The following is a 16,805-nucleotide window of genomic DNA, read 5'->3' on the forward strand; positions in this document are numbered from 1 at the left end:
GGGAAAGATCATAAAAACTACGATGATTTTGCCCTTCTCTTCCCTTCGCTCTCCTCCCCCCTCTTTCCCTGATTCTTGCCCTCCCCTTCCCTCCTCTCACTTCCTTTCCTTTACCTCCACTTCTTTCTTTGTTATTGGTCCATCTCAGATGGAGGCTTTCCTATAACGGTAAAAAACAAAATAAAACATAAACTAAGATGCTCTAATTTTTCTATATGTATCATTAGACCCGGGCGATTCTAAATAACCCATACAAATCTCAGGTAAATGCCAAAAACATACAGTTTTCACAGTGCTAATATGCTTTGAACATATAACCTACTGACACGGAAGCAAGTGTGCTACCACTGTACCACCAAGCCCCACCAACTTTAGTGATTAAAGTATGACTGACTAATTGGGGCGGGATTCTGTCCCCAGGCTCTTCCCCTATCGTTTCTTGGTTCGAGCTGCAAGGCCAGATGAGTCTGCATAGGAATAAACAATATTCTTCACTGGATAAACAGTTCAGGTTTACTTCGCATAAGGTCCAATTCTTGTTCTTATTGTTTTTTGAGCCCTAGTCTTTATTACTGAGCCAGTCTGGCACAATGTCTAGGTTACATGTTGAGTTTGTGTAGAATCCTCTGAAAGGTCCTTCAACCTTGGGCCGTTATACTCCACAGGGAAGAGATTTTAGATGTTTGGAATTTATGTTTTATGAATATAAAAGCATTATGGTGCTGCTGCACCAGTTTAGATTTAATCCCGGTTCTGCCAGCGACACAGAAAAATCTTTTACTTAGCCTCTCAGAGCCTTGGTTGTTTCATCTGGAGACTGGGTGTAGCTCCACCCTGTTTTGTGTGGTGGCTACAGGACTATTGCAGGCGCCTTGGAAACGAGCACTTTGGTCTTATTACTTTTCGGGGAAATAAATGAATATATTTTTTGTGAACCTTTGCTCTGGTCCAAATGAAAAAGCGTCACAGCCTTAGCAGTACATGGATAAATCTTAAATGATATTCCAGAAGCTGTCTAGCAAGGAGGCGTTGGTGGTATAGTGGCTAGCATAGCTGCCTTCCAAGCAGTTGACCCGGGTTCGATTCCCGGCCAACGCAGAGTGGGTCGTTTTCTTTTTCTTCCGTGTTTTCTGGGCTGGGCCTCAGGGTCTCAAGTCATATGTAGTAGAAAGCACCCGCTTTTTGGATTTGGGTCCGACGCCCGCCCTCACGAAGGCATTTCCCGCTTAATTGCGGATCCTGACGAGATCCACGAATCTCCGGAAGAGGAAGCAAAATATGGGAGGGGTCGGGGAACAATAACCCGCCTGGACTGTGCGGCGAGCAGAGCTGAAGTAGCTGCTCAGCATCCAACTAAGACTGGACTCGCGCATTAATTACTGTCAAAGTGCGAGCAGGAAGGCACGTCTGCGGCCGGATCAAGCGAGTTTGCAGTTTGTGTTCTTCGCGCATGCGTCTTTTTAAGAACTTGTCCAGTTAGAATATTGAGCGGAGAAACTAATGGTTAAGTTAGCCTTACATTCCATGAAAACACAAATTATTTTAAATAAGACACAAATGTGAAATTTAGAATGTAGAGTAAGGATATATTTGGATATATTTATTATCCCTCCTCCGATGGAAGAAAAAAATTAGAAGATAAAAGAAAACTTCTCAGGCGCCTCCCCGTCGGGGAATCGAACCCCGGTCTCCCGCGTGACAGGCGGGGATACTCACCACTATACTAACGAGGAGCGAGCTGCGCTCGGGCCTTCCGAAGTCCTGGACCTGACTTTCTCGCGCGGCGGCCCATGGACAGTTTGTCTTTCGGACCTGTCGCCGAGCATCGCCGGAATTCTCTGCAAGGTGCCGGCCCTCGGGTCTACGAAGGCCTGAAAGACTCCGCGTTCACCACAGCTGGAGACAGTCCGGTGGAGACACGCAGCCTCCCACTGTGCCGAGACCTCATTCTACCAGTTCCGCCCCTGGGGCGACCCTACCCATCTAGTCGCAGCCTACAGTACCACCACTGGGGTTTGAGGGCACCGGTCGCCCCGAAGCCAGGCTGCTAACAGCGGATGGGCTTGAGGGAAAGGGAGCGGGCAGCAAGTCCGTGTCTTGGCCAAACGTCGCCCCGCAGCGCGCGCCCTGGAATGACGGGAAGGGCTGCCATCCTGAGCTTTTTCCTGCCGGTGGAGAGAATTCAGCACAAAAGGTCTTGCGGCAGCCCAACCTCTGCCAGCTCTCGGATTCCCTGCTCGCTTTCCTAGGGAAGCTTTCTTGGCGACACTAACATCTTTTGTGGTAGGTAAGGTAGCAGTCTCAGGGAAAAGATAGAGCGGGCTCGTCCGGGATTTGAACCCGGGACCTCTCGCACCCGAAGCGAGAATCATACCCCTAGACCAACGAGCCGACGGCTAACTGGCTTTGCGGAGGCCTTTAGAGGTCGTTTTAGTCCTGCTGCTGGTCTAAGGCCACAGTCCTTGGTGGAATTGTCCTGAAGAGTAATCAGGAGTCCCACACCCGAACATTCAGCAGCAAAAGTCTTAGAATCTCTCCACTTGGGACCTGTGAGCTCCACCTCCAGTCAAGAAATAACGCCCAGGAAAGACGGAGGGAGCAACCTCGCTCCTTTGCAGCCTTCGAGGACCACCTAGTTGTACCTAGTTCCCACTTTAGTACATCTCTACGCCTTTTATGACCTCGGGGCCCTTCTCTTTCAGCCTCTATCCAACGTCTTCAAATCCAGTTGTCTGCAATAAAACTTTTAAGGCTAATGGTTAAGTTGCCTGGTTGGGGCAAGTACTGAGCCGTGATCACCAGCTGCCCCTCTTTCTCTGTCCATCCTCCTGGAATGGCTGGCCAGGGCCAGCGCTTTGAGAAGTCCACAGTCTCCCCAGATTGCCTGGCGGTATCGAGATGAGGCGATAAGTTCCAGAACCGAGAAGACCCAGGGAGAGGTCAATGAATTGTGGGGTGGAGTAGGAAGATCTGTTTCCAAGCTGCGTGAACCAGGCAGGACGCCAGTCCGCCCGCCCAACCCTGTCAGAACCAACAATGGTTCCAAGATTTGAGTCTGTAAAACACGGGTACTCCTGTCCCCTCCGCCCCCAATCTAACCTCCAGAAGCTAAGAGACCCTGAGGCAAGGATCTGCCTGTGTGTGGTCCAAGGCTAGTAGACCTAGACTCAGGATCTTGCAGTCACCAGAGCTGTTCTGTTCGTCGGTCTCTGCTTTCTTAATACAGGCTGCTCTGGTGAGTAAATTGTAGGCCATTGTGTTCTGCCTTCTCTCTAGGTGTTCTTCCGGCAGAGTTCTGATCTATGTTGGTTTCACTGGTGGCATTTTGGGCTGAACCATCTTGTTCACACACTAAGGTATAACTTAGGGTGGTCAGTTAGAAAAAAATTGGGTCAGAGTAAAAAGTTATTAGGGAAATTGCAGCTGTGGACTCGCTTAGAACTCCCTTAAAAGAACCTTGGCATCAGTAATTTCTGAGTGCAGAACCAGAAGTAACCCCTGAGCATTACCAGGTGTGACCCCTTGCCCCTCCTCCAAAATAAGAACCTTAGTATCATCCTGAATTTACTCTTCTTCAGACTTCAGTGACCAAGTTCTAGGTTTTTTGTTCGTTTGTTTTTATTGTTTTGTGCGCATTGTTGTCTGCTGTTTTCCCAGAGACTACAGCAATGTCTGTTACATCGTAGTTGTTTAATAGAATATAGGGCCAATTTCCATTTGGTCTGGAAGACTGAGCTGCTTTCACAGACTCATCTGACCATGCTCCACACCTAAACCTGACGAGATTCCACTTCTGGCATGTGTCATGTCAAGCACCCTGTTCGATCTTCCCTCCTTTGAGTTCTTTGAGGATTGTGCCTGGTTTGTTTGGCCATGCACACATAAGCCGAGTTTCAGTGATGCCACCCTTGCCCGGCCTATCACTTTGAGAATAATTTCTTCAAGTCACCACTTCTTTTCAGAGAAGTTACTGTGATTCCTGGTTCAAAGACAGGGTGACTTTTTTCTCTCTGCTGTCTGCTTTTTAAAAGGAGGATTAAAAGGAGGATCTGCACTAATAGCCTGCAGATCTTGATTCCTGCCTCTTTCACGAATAGCATTTAAATCTCATCTACCCTCACCAGCTTGGCTTCAGTGCTCCAGAAATGGCCTCTGCCCTTCAACACTGAAACACCAGGAATTACATATTTTCAGCTCCCATGCTGTCCACATACGTGGTATTCCTTCAGCACCCTCTTGAATGAAGTTAGAGTGCCAGTTCGCCATTATCTCTGTTAATTCCTAGCCCTGATGTCAATTTAAAAAAAATAATTATATGTGAAGGGCCTGATATAGGAGCTATTCATTGAAGAACCACCCCTCAATTTTAAACTAAATATATCTTTTAATGTATTATTTAAAATATGGAGGTGGATATATTTCTCATTGGGGATCAGGGTGACCAAGTGGTCTAGCCCAGAAGCAATCTGGGTGTGGCAAAAGAAATGTAGGCCAGTCAGAAATCCTGCTTAGTCATTTTAGCTTTTGGAGCTTTTTGAACAGGCAGTCATAAAAGCTTTGCACCTGTTTTAGCAGGAAAAAGAAAAGGAATAAACCGATCATTTAAACTACAACAAAAATGAGAAGCACACTGTTGGTATGAAATAAGGCACCGCTGGGATTCGAACCCAGGATCTCCTGTTTACTAGACAGGCGCTTTAACCAACTAAGCCACGGCGCCAAAGACGTGAGGAAGTTTCCCAAAGTTGCCATACAAGGAATATACTCAGAATCTGGACCACATAATTGAATCACGCATCTAATTTTTTAGCAGGCAAATTTAGTTTTATGTGAAACATTCAAACATGGAAGAACCTCGCTGGGTGTTAAAAGTGGCTAGTTGAGGGTACATGCCGGAGTCTAGGATTCTTTAAGTAAGATTGTTTTCAGATCTCTAGAAGGGAACAGGAAGAAGGATACTAAGCACAAAGTAGAAAAAACACCCGTAGTCGGCAGGATTCGAACCTGCGCGGGGAAACCCCAATGGATTTCTAGTCCATCGCCTTAACCACTCGGCCACGACTACAACATATCGTAAGAGGGGCTCATCTTCAACCTTTCTTAATTGCTCTGCCCTCTAACTACTCTTTCTGTAAACTAGTGGTTGATTCAAGGGCTGAAACCGACTGCCACGAATTCCAAGGCAAGAAAGAACTGGAATCATCCAGTTTACTTCACTTTTCAAGATCATTTATCTGGATTCCCCATTACCTCCCGGGCCTCCCACGACACACCCTCAGCGAAGAAAAAACAGTGCCTGGGGAGTACTGCGGCTTACCGCAACTCGTGGAACTCTTATTCGAACACGTGGAAATGTATTAGATTTTGAGAAGCCGTGAGTTCACGAACGTTTGTAGTCATAAGTCAACTGGCTTCGGACTGGCAACTTCCGGTAATAAAGTACAAGGGGGAAAAAAAAAAGTCTGCAGCTGGCCCGTACGGGGATCGAACCCGCGACCTTGGCGTTATTAGCACCACGCTCTAACCAACTGAGCTAACCGGCCGGCTATTGGCTAGCTTTCTCAAACTTCTATATGTGCATACACTATAATGCGTGTGTATGTGTTTGAGGGTACACGTATTTTAAAGACCTGAGTATTCTAAAGCTCATTTCTCTCTTTCAAATAAAACAGATTTAAAGAAAATTCAGAAAGAGAAAATGAGAGAAAACTAAGTTCTCAAGAGAATCTGGCTTTTTCAGAATGGAGAGAGCCCCAACAGTTAAGTTACCCCATAACGCTAAAGAAAGGAAATTCAAATCTCAAGTTGACCTGTGGGCATGACCCAAAACTGGGAATGCTTCAGGTAAGCCCTCTTGAAGTAATGAAGAGGAAGGAAAGTGTGACTAGGTTCTTCTGCTCCACCTAGAGGGCATTTCCCATGAAAGAAATGGATAAATCAAGTCAAAATGCTTGCACATTCTCAAAAAACTGAAAGCTCTGCTTCTGTGATTCTAACTTAAGAATTCCTGCTGTTCTAGTGTTGTAGATTAAGGATTTGCCTTAGTTCTAGCTCATGTGAAACCCACAGCACTAACCCCTTGACTGAGGTTCTTAAGTGCTTTTATTCCAGCTTCCTCCATTACTTACTCCTTCCAATGCTTGGGAGTTTCCAAGCACTACCCCCCCCCCCCCACCTTCTGCCCCCCAATCTGTATTTCCCAACAACTCTAGACTTGCACACTTAATTTTCTCCTTGGCCAAGTCTCACTGACTGAAACCATCAAAGCTATATTGTCTACTTTCCTTCTCTCCAGTTTATTCCTTTTAAGTTTGAAATTTAGTATTTCCTCTGCTGAACTTTTCTCTGAAACAGTGCCAATTTTGCTGGCAAATAAGGACCCAAATGAATGGTAAGCAGTGTGCCAACTGCTAGGAAATTCGGAGGGCTGGAATCCCATAGATGAATACAAGTAAGAAACATTCCTATAACTTTATTGCAGGTCAAGAGACCTGTTACGAGTAACCCCCACAAGAGGCAATACTTCATTCTTCAGGCCATATCAGCAGAATCCAGATGATTTGGGCAACCCGTCAATGCCAATGACCTGTCAGTGTCAACCCCAAACAGAACAGACATATCTGCAGAGCCATGATTTCCCTAGTTTTATAATCTCCCCAGGGCAGGTTGGCAGCAGAATTTGAAGGAAAAATTAAGGTAGTGTAGAAGGGTTTTTATAGGGGATGGGTGGTCCTCACCCACTCCTAGCTCTGCACTTAAGGATCATACCAGCAGCACGTGGGGTTCAGTAAGAGGTATTATGAATTGAACCCAAGTTGACTGCACAAGTGCCTACCTGTCTCTTAAGCACTGGGTAGCAATTTTTTTTTTGTTGGGTTTTTTTTTTTTTTTTTGGTATCACAACAGGCCCTGCACTCAGGAATTACTCTTGGCAGTGCTCAGGGGAGTGTGTAGCGGTTTTTGAACTTAGGGTTCTGGAGTCCTGGTTTAGCTACAGAGAAGGAAAGGGCCGTGGACAGGGAAAGGGGCTGGGACCCAGGTAAGGTTTGCGCCCACAAGAACTTCTATTCAGGTCACTGTTGCAGGTCAGGTTAGCTGGAGAAAGCAAAGGCCGCTGCAGATCTGGGGTGTGTAGGTTCTTGGATAGAGAGGCATGACAGCTGGATCCTCTGATTCACATAAGTCAGGAAAGGGAGTTCCCCATACTGGAATCGCTGTAGCCGAGAATGTTCTGAGAGAGGAAGGGGGGAAGAACATATATTTTAAGCATCTGGTTTTTTTAGTCCCCATCCACCATTATCCCCAATTCCAGAACTCCCATTACCAATTCCTCATCCTTTTCCTCTGGGACCCATCTATTTACATACTCATTCATCCTTACCTAATGAAATGATATTAGAGGGTTTCCTCTCAAATTCAAAAGTAAGCATAACAGGGCGAAGGACAGAAATGCTGGTACAAAGTGTTCGGAGGAAGAAGGTCACGGGCTCATTAATTTTCCCTGAGGACTAGAAAGGGAAATGGAAGATCAATCAGAATTCAAAACTCTAAAACCCTCTGGAATATGGGATTCTGTGCCCCTACATCTCAGATACTTCTCACCTCAAATTGGGCTCCGGACCATGTAAATTGCAAGGCCACTCTTCCTGGCCTTCGAACCATCTCTAGGAGGGAGGTCCACTCACTAGGACTCAGCCCGAGTGCTGCTGCCACATGATGATTCTTACAGGTCACCACAGCTTCAGCGGTCCCATCCTCTACCAGGAACCTGGGAAAGGGAAGAAAAGAAACAAACTCCCATAGCAAACCCAGGGGACCAGTCATGTGGTGCCAAATGCCTTTCTTCGCACAGCTTAAAATGAGTCTTTAGCTCATTTTTCCTTCCTTCATTCCTCTAAAAGTATTAAGTAATTACAACAAGTCAGGGATGATGCTTACATAAGGACAGCAGACAGAAAATGTCATCTAAGAGGTAATGATAGTGCAATGGGCACCCACTGTGCACTCACCTGATGCTAGCCTGGCTTACAGATGTTTGAGTAGGGCAAGTAGAACACTGAGCAGTACACCTTCCCTGATAAGAAGAAAGTAGTCAGGAAAATCCTCTTGGGCCCATCACATCTTTTAGCATCTTGTACCCAGCTCAGGCTATCCTCTCCATACTATACCTGAACACAAAGGCAACTGCAATGAGCACAAACCCATAGGAGCTGAAGGCTGAAGACAGAAACAATATGACAGGAGGCAGTGGCCTGGAATGGGACCTGGTCACCCTGCAGAAGTTCAGCCAGGTAAATGTGGGGCAGGGAAGGCCTAGAGAGAGGTGGGGAGAAAGTAAAAGGTGAATAAAAAAAACTGACAGAATTTGAAAGCAGAAGGACTTAGCAAATCACAAGGAGAAGCCAGTAGGGAACTCTTTCTCCCCTAGTTACTATGGCTCCCTCTCTGATTTTTTTTTTTCCTTTTTTGGTTTTTGGGCCACATCCAGCAATGCTCAGGAGTTACTACTGGTTCTGCATTCAGGAATCATTCCTGGTGGGCTTGGGGAACTATATGGGATGCCAGGGATTGAACTTGGGTCAGCTGAGTGCAAGGCAAGTACACTCCTTGCTTCTATCTTCCCAATACTTGCATTTTACACATAAAATTTGCTAAGAACTGGTCAAGAGGGATAGTACAGCAGGAAGGGTATTTGTCTTGCACACAACCAACTCAGGTTCAATCCCTGGCATCCCATAGTGTCCTCTGAGCACTGCCAGAAGTAACATCTGAGCATTGTGGGGCATGACCCCAAAACAGAAACAAGTAAGTAAGGGCCTAGAACTCTTATGATAGATATTAGGCATTTTTAATTTGGGGCATAGGAAATCCCTCTGAATCAATATAATTCTGCTGGAATGGAAGAAAACTATAATTATGGCAAACATTCCAGGACCAGGAACATGTGTGAGATGTGGATCCAAAGCTGTGAAAATGGAGTCTAGGACACTAACCTGATCATGGTTTCCCGGGGAAAACTCAGGACCTGTACATGGGTGGTTGGCTGGAAACAACAGTAGACATTGTACAACCTGCAAGTGGAGGAGAAAGAGCTAAGAAGAGGGGCTGGAGTGACAGCACAGCGGGTAGGGCATTTGCCTTTCACGATGCTGACCCGGATTCGATTCCCAGCATCCCATATGGTCTCCTGAGCACTGCCAGGGGTAACAATTCCTGAGTGTGCAGAGCCAGGAGTGACCCCTGTGCATCGTTAGGTGTGACCCAAAAAGAAAAAAAAAAAGAAAAAAAGAAAGCTAAGAAGAGTGGAAAAAAATCAGTCTGAAATTGAACATGGAACTATTGCATGCTTGGCAACACTCCCTGAGGAATGTCCTCTGGCCTGTCTTTACCAAAACAGTTAGGATGAGGAGGAAAGATTGGTCTGGAACATCTTGTTGGGGTACAGAACATAAATGCCAGACTACTCAGACTAAGTAAGTAAGAGGAGAAAGTAAGAGCAAAGAGAAGATGGGTGCCTTCTACCACAGTTCAGTAGGGGTGAACATTTGCAAGAAGAAGAGGCAAGCTCATCTGGAGACTATCACCTGGAAACTTTTTTTTTTTTTGGGAAGAAACAGAATCACTGTCACCGTCCTCCTGTTGTTCATCGATTTGCTCAAGTAGGCCCAGTAACGTCTCTACCGTGAGACTTGTTACTGTGTTTGGCATATCGAATATGTCAAGGGTAGCTTGCCAGGCTTTGCTGTGCGGGTGATATACTCTCGGTAGCTTGCTAGGCTCTCCAAGAGTGGAGGAATTGCACTTGGGTCGGCAGTGCTGGCTGCATGCAAGGCAAACGCCCTACCAGCTGTGCTATCACTCCAGCCCATGAAATAGAATATTCTCCCTTAGTTCTTTTTTCAGATTTTTTAAAAAATTTTAATGAATCACCATGAGATGCAGTTACAGACTTACAAACTTTCATGATTGTGTTTCAGTCAAACAATGTTCGAATACCCATGCCTCCACTAGTGCCCATTCTCCACCACCAATGTTCCCAGTGTCCCTCCCCCAACGCCCACCCCTCACCTGGAAATTCTTTTCTCCAGTTTGCTGAAATAAACTAGGGCTCCTGGGAGGAGTCCCAATCTGGGAGACAAGTGGGGCTCATCAATATAAATGTTCAAATGAGGGCGGAATTTACAGTCGGCAGTCTCCAGAGCTACGGTGAGCTTCATACACCCTCTGTCAGCCCCTGCACTGCCTACAGGAAGAAAGGGGAAGGGTCAGTGGTACTTGTCTGGACCACTCTACTTCACACCTCACCCAGTAAGGTGAACTTACCAGACTTCATCTGGAGAAAGGCCGAATGTGTCCGTGACAAAATCTCTGCTGAGAAAGACACCAAGGAATCGGTGCATCTGCAGGGTCAGAGAATTAGTAGCATGAAGACATTGGCAGATCACCTAGAACCTTTCCAACTTTGAAACCACAGGTCTTATCAAGAATTACGTGGTTGGGTGTAGGGGTGGCGGAAACATACACTGGTGAAGGGATGAGTTTTGGAATATTGTATGAGTGAAACTCAATCTTGAACAATTTTTTAACTGTGTATTTCACAGTGATTCAACTAAAAAAAAGCACTAAGGATTTACCCACAATACTACAGGGGGTAGGCTGCTTGTCCAGCACACAGCCCCACACATGGTTCATCAAGCATTGCCAGAAGTGATCCATAAGCACAGAGCCAGGAATAAGCCTTGAGCTTTATCAATCCAGATTCATAAACATAAGATATGATGAAATTATGTTCATTATAAGCCTGGGTGTGGCTCAAACCCTCAGCCATTCATCCTCCAAAAACCCAGACGCACACCAATAGAATTAAATTTCTATTTGAATATATATCTAAAACCTCAGTTCATTATTTGTAGCTTTCCATCTTGGAGGGGTCATGCCTGCTCCTTAGATTCCTGAAACAATATAGTTTTTATTTTTGATTTTAGTGGTGGTGTCAGAATAGACTCCAGGGTCTCATACAAGGTCAGTGCTCTACCACTTAACTATATCCCTGGGCAAAACAACCACCTTTTTTTATTTTTAAGTTTGTTGTTTTTTTGGGTCATACCCAGTGATGCTCAGGGATCACTTCTGGGAGGCTTGGGTAACCATATGGGATGCTGGGGATCAAACCTGGGTCAGCTGCATACAAGGTAAACACGCTGTCTGCTGTACTATTGCTCCAGGCCCTGAAGCATCTTCTTGAACTAAAGGAAAATCCTTCTCTATAAATGTCTACATTTTGTCCTTATTTTTATGTTTCTTATATTATTGTTTATTATAATGGCTTTTTATTACATGTGAGAAAGCTTGCTCAGGATCATTTCAAAACCATAACACAGGGGTGTGGTGCCACCAGCAAGTCAACCTGTACCCACGGGGTAAGTACATCAACAGAGTGGTGGTGCCTTCAGGCTTCCTGATACCCCCAAATTGTTGCTGTGCTTCTGGCCAGACCCCAACAACTCAGGACCAAATTTCCCAGGAAACTAAATAGCCAAAAGTTAGGCATGTGGAAGCCATGTCCACAAACCACCTATGGCTCAGCTATATAAGCTCATTTATCAGCCGTAAATAAATCTCAAAAGAGATTAAAAACCACAATTAATCTTGGACCTGTGTAAGGCAGACCAGGATAAATCGGAGGTGTCGGGTCAGCCTGATGCCCTCTCAGGCAAGCCCCCAGCAGTTGCTTGCTTCTATGCCCCTGGCTGGACTCCACCATCTTGGGATGGACCTCACCGAGATCTAATCTGCTAAAAATTCAGGTATGCGGTTCTGTGACTGAAATCTCCAGGCTTTCTTGCATTGGGATGGGCTACCTCCCCCTACCTCCCTGTAATTTCAGAAGCTGTGGTAGTAACATTCCCACCCCAAAGTTGCCACTCAGTTGAAAAAGCTACTCTAGCCTTACCGTCCAAATAAAAATGCTGAATTCCCTGAACAAACAAGATGACCTCTTAGTACCTGTACTGCAAACCATAATGCACAGAAGGAGAGGGAAAAGGGGAGAAGAGAAGAAGAGAAGAAGGGAAGAAGGGGAGAGGGGGAGAGAGGGAGAGAGAAAGAGAGAGAGAGAGAGAGAGAGAGAGAGAGGGGGGGAGAGAGAGAGAGAGAGAGAGAGAGAATGCTCCCAATAGAGGCAGGCTGGGGGGATGGTGGGGGATGGTAGGAGGGAAACAGTGTACACTTGTGGTAGGAAATGTACAGTGGTGGAGAGATGAGTGTTGGATCTTTGTATGACTGAAATCCAATCATGAACAGCTTTGTAATGGTCTTTCTCATGGATATTCAATTAAAAAAAATTCTAACACACTTGGAGAACACTCAGATACTAATTACAACTTACATGGAAACTGTTCTTTTAGGAGCTAAATCACATTGAAGCTACACATGCTATAACAAAAAATAGATCATTTACCACCACCCAACTACAGTCTGAGGAGAGATCAACCAAATTAACTGGTGAAGCAATCAGATTCTTACTTGTCACTGAACAAGTCAGGTAAGGAGGTTTCAGTCCTACGGATACCCAGCACATTTGGGATGTCCTGGGAGCTCTCAAGTTCTACAGTCCACTCATCCTGGACAGTGAGGCAGGATGCACAGCCGGCCAAATGTAAAGGACACTGGGACTCGCTGGATGAACCGCTCTCAAGCACCAGTGTTGTCTACCAGGAAAGGAAAGACAACTGATGCTGAGTGTGTACTGGTCTAGAAGGAGGTTCATAAAATTATACGACACAATTTGCTTTCTTTCTAGAGTCTACTGAAGGAAACAGGCCTTTTATATGACCAAAATTTCCCAATCTTTCAGGAGACCTAGAGTGATGAGCCAGAAGCATTCTATCTCTAGATTTGAAGCCCCAAAACATCTTTCTGGAAGGATGTAATTTAGTAGGGCACTCACAGGAGGGCCACGAGCCACAAGCCGGTACACTTGACCTGGGTGCAAGAACTCGAACCATCGGACTGAGGAGCCAAGGAAGAGGAGAAGAATCTGTAAGAGAGTAAGACTGGGTCAGAGGGTTCCAGCCAGAAGCAAGAGTCTATTGCAGTCCTAATTTACCTTCTGATCTATGTCCTTTTCTCCTGTGTGCTCAGGTAGACTCCATCCAGTGCCTTCCTTCTTCTGGGTGCCTCCAAGCCAGTTGCCCGAAACATAAAAACTGAGAGTAGGCTTGGGCACCTCTGGGTTGGCTGCCCTGGGAACATGAATGTTCCTCTTCATCAGGGCCTCCTTGTGGGACAAGAAGAATAGCCGGCTCTGTGCTATAAGAGCGGGCTCTGTCTGAGAAGATGTGAAGGAGGAGGCTGAGTTATGGAGAAGTCTGGGCACAGACAGGATCAGGGCATCAGCCAGAGAGAACTGGACATAGATTCTGTTGGAAAAAATAAGTAATAGGTTTCTGAGTGACCTGGGCTATGGATATTGTGGACTATGACATCTGCCCATCAGCACCAGGCCCTGCCCCTGCCTTCAGAGTCTCAGAAAAGTCCGAGAAGTCACCTGGCACGCTGTTTCTGAATGTAGCCAGTCTTGCTTAGTTCCTCCCAGGAAGGGAAGTTGCTTCTGACATTCCTCTCGATAATCAACTGGAACTTCTCCACCCGTAACAGGCAGCCTAGAGGAAGAAAGTTTTCTTTATGGATAAGGAGCTGGGGGGGTGGGCAGTGAAGCAGAATGCCCTACAGGTCGCACTGCCCACCCAAGCCAACAGGTCTCACTTCTCCCTTAACTTAATATGAACACCCAGACCTGATCACAGCCCCCTCAGAATGATGATACCTCACAGAGAGAAAATATTACAGGGACTTGAGTGATAGCACAGCAGGCAGGTGCTTGCCCTGCATACAGCCGACCTGGGTTCAATCCCTGGTAATACATATAGCACCCCCCCCAACCTCTGCCAGGAGTGTTCTCTGAGCACAGAGGCAGGAATAAGCCCGGAGCATAGCCAGATATGGGCCCAAAACAAACAAACAGAAGAGAAAAATCACTCCTCTGCATGTCCAATCCTAATCATGATTGCCTTGATTCTCCTTTCTCAGATACCACAAAATACCTGTTCCTAAGAACTAAGCAACTTTTGTCGCCAGGGCTTTTCCTAAGTCTCAATAAGATCATTATTCTTTTTCTTTTCTTTTTTTTCCTTTCTTGGGCCATACCTAGCAATGCTCAGAGCTTACTCCTGGCTCTGCACTCAGGAATTACTCCTGGTGGTGCTTGGGGGACCATATGGGATGCTGGGGATCAAACCCAGGTTAGCCGCATGCAAGGCAAACGCCCTACCCGCTGTATTATTGCTCCAGCTCAGATCATTATTCTTGCAAATTAAGAACATAGAAATCAGGGGCAAGAGAGACAGTGGCTGGGCACTTGTCTTGCATGTGGCCAATCTGGGGGTTCAATCCCCGGCATCCCATATGATCTTCTGCACACCACCAGAAGTAATTCCCGAATGCAGAGTCAGGAGCCAGGAGTAACCTCCGAACATGGCTGGGTTTAGACCCAACACCAAGAAAATAAGAAAAAAAAAGAGAGTATAGCAACTAGGGAGATTACAGGGTGCTTGCCCTGCATCCCATCAATCCCGCTCTGGCACCACTATGGTTCCCTGAGCAACACAGGGGCCACCCCTGAACTCAGAGTCAGACACATCCCGAGTATCACTGGGGAACTGGGCTAAACACATGTTGGAGGACCAGGTTCAATTCTCTGCACCTCATATCCCCCAAATACCACTGCCCCAACCCCAGCACTACTGGGTATTGCCCTCCACTTCTTTAGCCAAAAAAAAAAAAAATCAGAATGGAAGGCATCCTGGTGTGCCTATTAGGAGCTACCTGATAGGAACTATGGTCAGAGAGACAAGCATTGCTATTGGAGTTTGGAGAAGAGAATCCTTTGCGCCTTTCCCTTTCCCTCTACAAAACCTTGTTGAATCAACATATGACAACTCTGCATCTCTAGGAAATCCCAGAAAGTACTGACTGCACATTGTTTTGAGAAACTATGCTCCACAGCCATATTTCCTCCACGTTTAAATTCTGTACCTATGAACTGGGGATCACTGAGAGGTTCAGAGTTCTTGTCCAGGATAAGGCAGGGGAGGCAACCACTTTGGTCCCGAAGATACAGGCAACCTTTACGAGATGAAGTCACCAGAAACCCAAGTAAAATCTGTAGGGAGATGAAGGTTGAAGCATAAAGTGCTTATCAAACATATATGAAGCAGCTACAATGTGCCAGGCATTGTTCAGAGTTCACTACATAGTGAACAAAAGTCAGGGTTTCTTGGGGCCTGAGTGATAAGTACAGCTGGTAAGGCATTTGCCTTGCACCTGGACAATCTGGATTTGATCTTTGGCAGCCCAGACGGTTCCTGAGGCTCTGCGGGAATAAGTCCTGAGTGCAGAATCAGGAATAATTCCTGAAAACAGCCAAATGGGGTACCAAAATGAGCAAGCAAGCAAAGAAAAACAAAAATAAACAATCAAACAAAAAGACAAGGTGTCTACCTAAAGAACTTATTGGAAAGACAGATGTGAACAGAACATACTGTGTTCCCACTTTCAGCAACATAGTGTCCCAGCATTCTCTGAGAGAAAGTGCACAGACAGAACTGAAGTAGCAGAGCATGAAAGAACTCATTGAATACAATAAGGAATTTTAGTTTTATTTTATGAACACTGGAAAAATCAGAAAAGGTATCGAAGGGAGACAATGATTACCCCACTCTAGTTAAATGGTATCTAGTTAGGTTACTGCAGTCAAAACTGCATGCCAGAGACAGTACAGCAGGCAGACCACTGGCCTTGCATGTGATCTGGGTTCAAGTCCCAACACCAAATATAGTTCCCAGAGTTCGGGCTGGAGTGACCCCTGCACATAAAGCCAGGAGTAAGCCCTGAGCACAGCTAGGTATGTGGCCCAAAAACAAACAAAAAAACCCAACCAAACAAAAAAGAGGCAAGAAGTAACTAAGGCTGAAGATAATGCAGCAGGTAATACACTTTCCTTGCATGCACACAGCTGACCTGGGTTAGATCTCTGGCATCATAATGGTCCCCAGAATCCCACCAGAAATGATTCCTGAATTCAAGAGCAAGGAGTAAGCCCAAACATCACCAGGTATGACTCAAAAAACACAGAAAACGTGATTACAGGGGTTGGACCGAAAGTACAGTGGGTAGGGTGTTTGCTTTGCACATGGTTGATCCGGGTTCAATTTGCAGCATCCCCACTTACCTGTCTTGCCTGGAAGGCAGTGGCGGGCAGACAGAGCCAGGACCAGGCGAGGCGCCGATTGAGTTCATAACTGGTCAGGTGAGAAGCCTCTGGAAAGGGCAGAAGGGCCTTAGGATCAAAGGAGTCCCAGGCCCTGTACTGCCCATCTTCCTTCACCGAAGCCAGAAGAGGAAAAGAGCAGAGGCTCTGCAGCGGAGTATACTGTGAGTGAGAGAAGATATGAGACTGTGTTGCAGCTGTCTGCCTGCACATGAGCACTGCAACCCATACTCCCTGAACAGCTTAATACCTTCTGGAGTGGACAGTGATGTGGCTCTTCAAGGATTTCCTTGTGTGGATTTCGTTTGGTGCTGCACAGCGGCGCTAGAACATCCAGACTAGGAGTCAGTAGCTGTAGGACCAGGCTGGGATTCCCCTGAGAGCAATGCTGTAGGAACTGTCTGTATCTCAGCACATGGGGGCACAGCCTGGTGAGGGAAAGAAACCGAATGACCTCCCACAAAGAACCCACTTC

General features: G+C 46.2%; 1 protein-coding gene and 6 non-coding genes across 8 annotated transcripts in view; 1 reads left to right on the forward strand and 6 right to left on the reverse strand.

The window, feature by feature from the left end:
• Window positions 1-1,026: 1,026 nt before the first annotated feature.
• Window positions 1,027-1,098, forward strand: TRNAG-UCC (transfer RNA glycine (anticodon UCC)). The gene has a single exon. It is a non-coding gene; the product is annotated as a tRNA-Gly (tRNA).
• Window positions 1,099-1,661: 563 nt separating this feature from the next.
• Window positions 1,662-1,733, reverse strand: TRNAD-GUC (transfer RNA aspartic acid (anticodon GUC)). The gene has a single exon. It is a non-coding gene; the product is annotated as a tRNA-Asp (tRNA).
• Window positions 1,734-2,319: 586 nt separating this feature from the next.
• On the reverse strand, window positions 2,320-2,391 carry TRNAP-CGG (transfer RNA proline (anticodon CGG)). The gene has a single exon. It is a non-coding gene; the product is annotated as a tRNA-Pro (tRNA).
• A 2,255-nt stretch (window positions 2,392-4,646) lies between these two features.
• Window positions 4,647-4,720, reverse strand: TRNAT-AGU (transfer RNA threonine (anticodon AGU)). Its single transcript has one exon. It is a non-coding gene; the product is annotated as a tRNA-Thr (tRNA).
• Window positions 4,721-4,983: 263 nt separating this feature from the next.
• On the reverse strand, window positions 4,984-5,065 carry TRNAS-AGA (transfer RNA serine (anticodon AGA)). The gene has a single exon. It is a non-coding gene; the product is annotated as a tRNA-Ser (tRNA).
• A 404-nt stretch (window positions 5,066-5,469) lies between these two features.
• TRNAI-AAU (transfer RNA isoleucine (anticodon AAU)) lies at window positions 5,470-5,543 on the reverse strand. Its single transcript has one exon. It is a non-coding gene; the product is annotated as a tRNA-Ile (tRNA).
• An 811-nt stretch (window positions 5,544-6,354) lies between these two features.
• The window catches only part of CTC1 (CST telomere replication complex component 1), a 31,704-nt gene continuing 21,253 nt past the window's right edge, over window positions 6,355-16,805 (reverse strand). For both annotated transcript variants that reach the window (XM_056114972.1, XM_056114971.1), the window contains exons 9-23: window positions 16,581-16,758; window positions 16,292-16,492; window positions 15,097-15,223; window positions 13,550-13,664; window positions 13,109-13,421; window positions 12,950-13,039; window positions 12,526-12,710; window positions 10,324-10,400; window positions 10,069-10,243; window positions 8,994-9,071; window positions 8,169-8,313; window positions 8,010-8,074; window positions 7,603-7,768; window positions 7,382-7,508; window positions 6,355-7,231 (exon numbers count right to left, since the gene is read on the reverse strand). In XM_056114972.1, the coding sequence (XP_055970947.1) occupies window positions 7,092-7,231; window positions 7,382-7,508; window positions 7,603-7,768; window positions 8,010-8,074; window positions 8,169-8,313; window positions 8,994-9,071; window positions 10,069-10,243; window positions 10,324-10,400; window positions 12,526-12,710; window positions 12,950-13,039; window positions 13,109-13,421; window positions 13,550-13,664; window positions 15,097-15,223; window positions 16,292-16,492; window positions 16,581-16,758 (2,182 nt within the window). In that variant the 3' untranslated portion in view covers window positions 6,355-7,091. The remainder of the gene's footprint in view (window positions 7,232-7,381; window positions 7,509-7,602; window positions 7,769-8,009; window positions 8,075-8,168; window positions 8,314-8,993; window positions 9,072-10,068; window positions 10,244-10,323; window positions 10,401-12,525; window positions 12,711-12,949; window positions 13,040-13,108; window positions 13,422-13,549; window positions 13,665-15,096; window positions 15,224-16,291; window positions 16,493-16,580; window positions 16,759-16,805) is intronic.

Source organism: Sorex fumeus, unplaced genomic scaffold (assembly GCF_029834395.1).
Source record: "Sorex fumeus unplaced genomic scaffold, SorFum_2.1 ptg000028l, whole genome shotgun sequence".
Lineage (NCBI taxonomy): Eukaryota > Metazoa > Chordata > Mammalia > Eulipotyphla > Soricidae > Sorex > Sorex fumeus.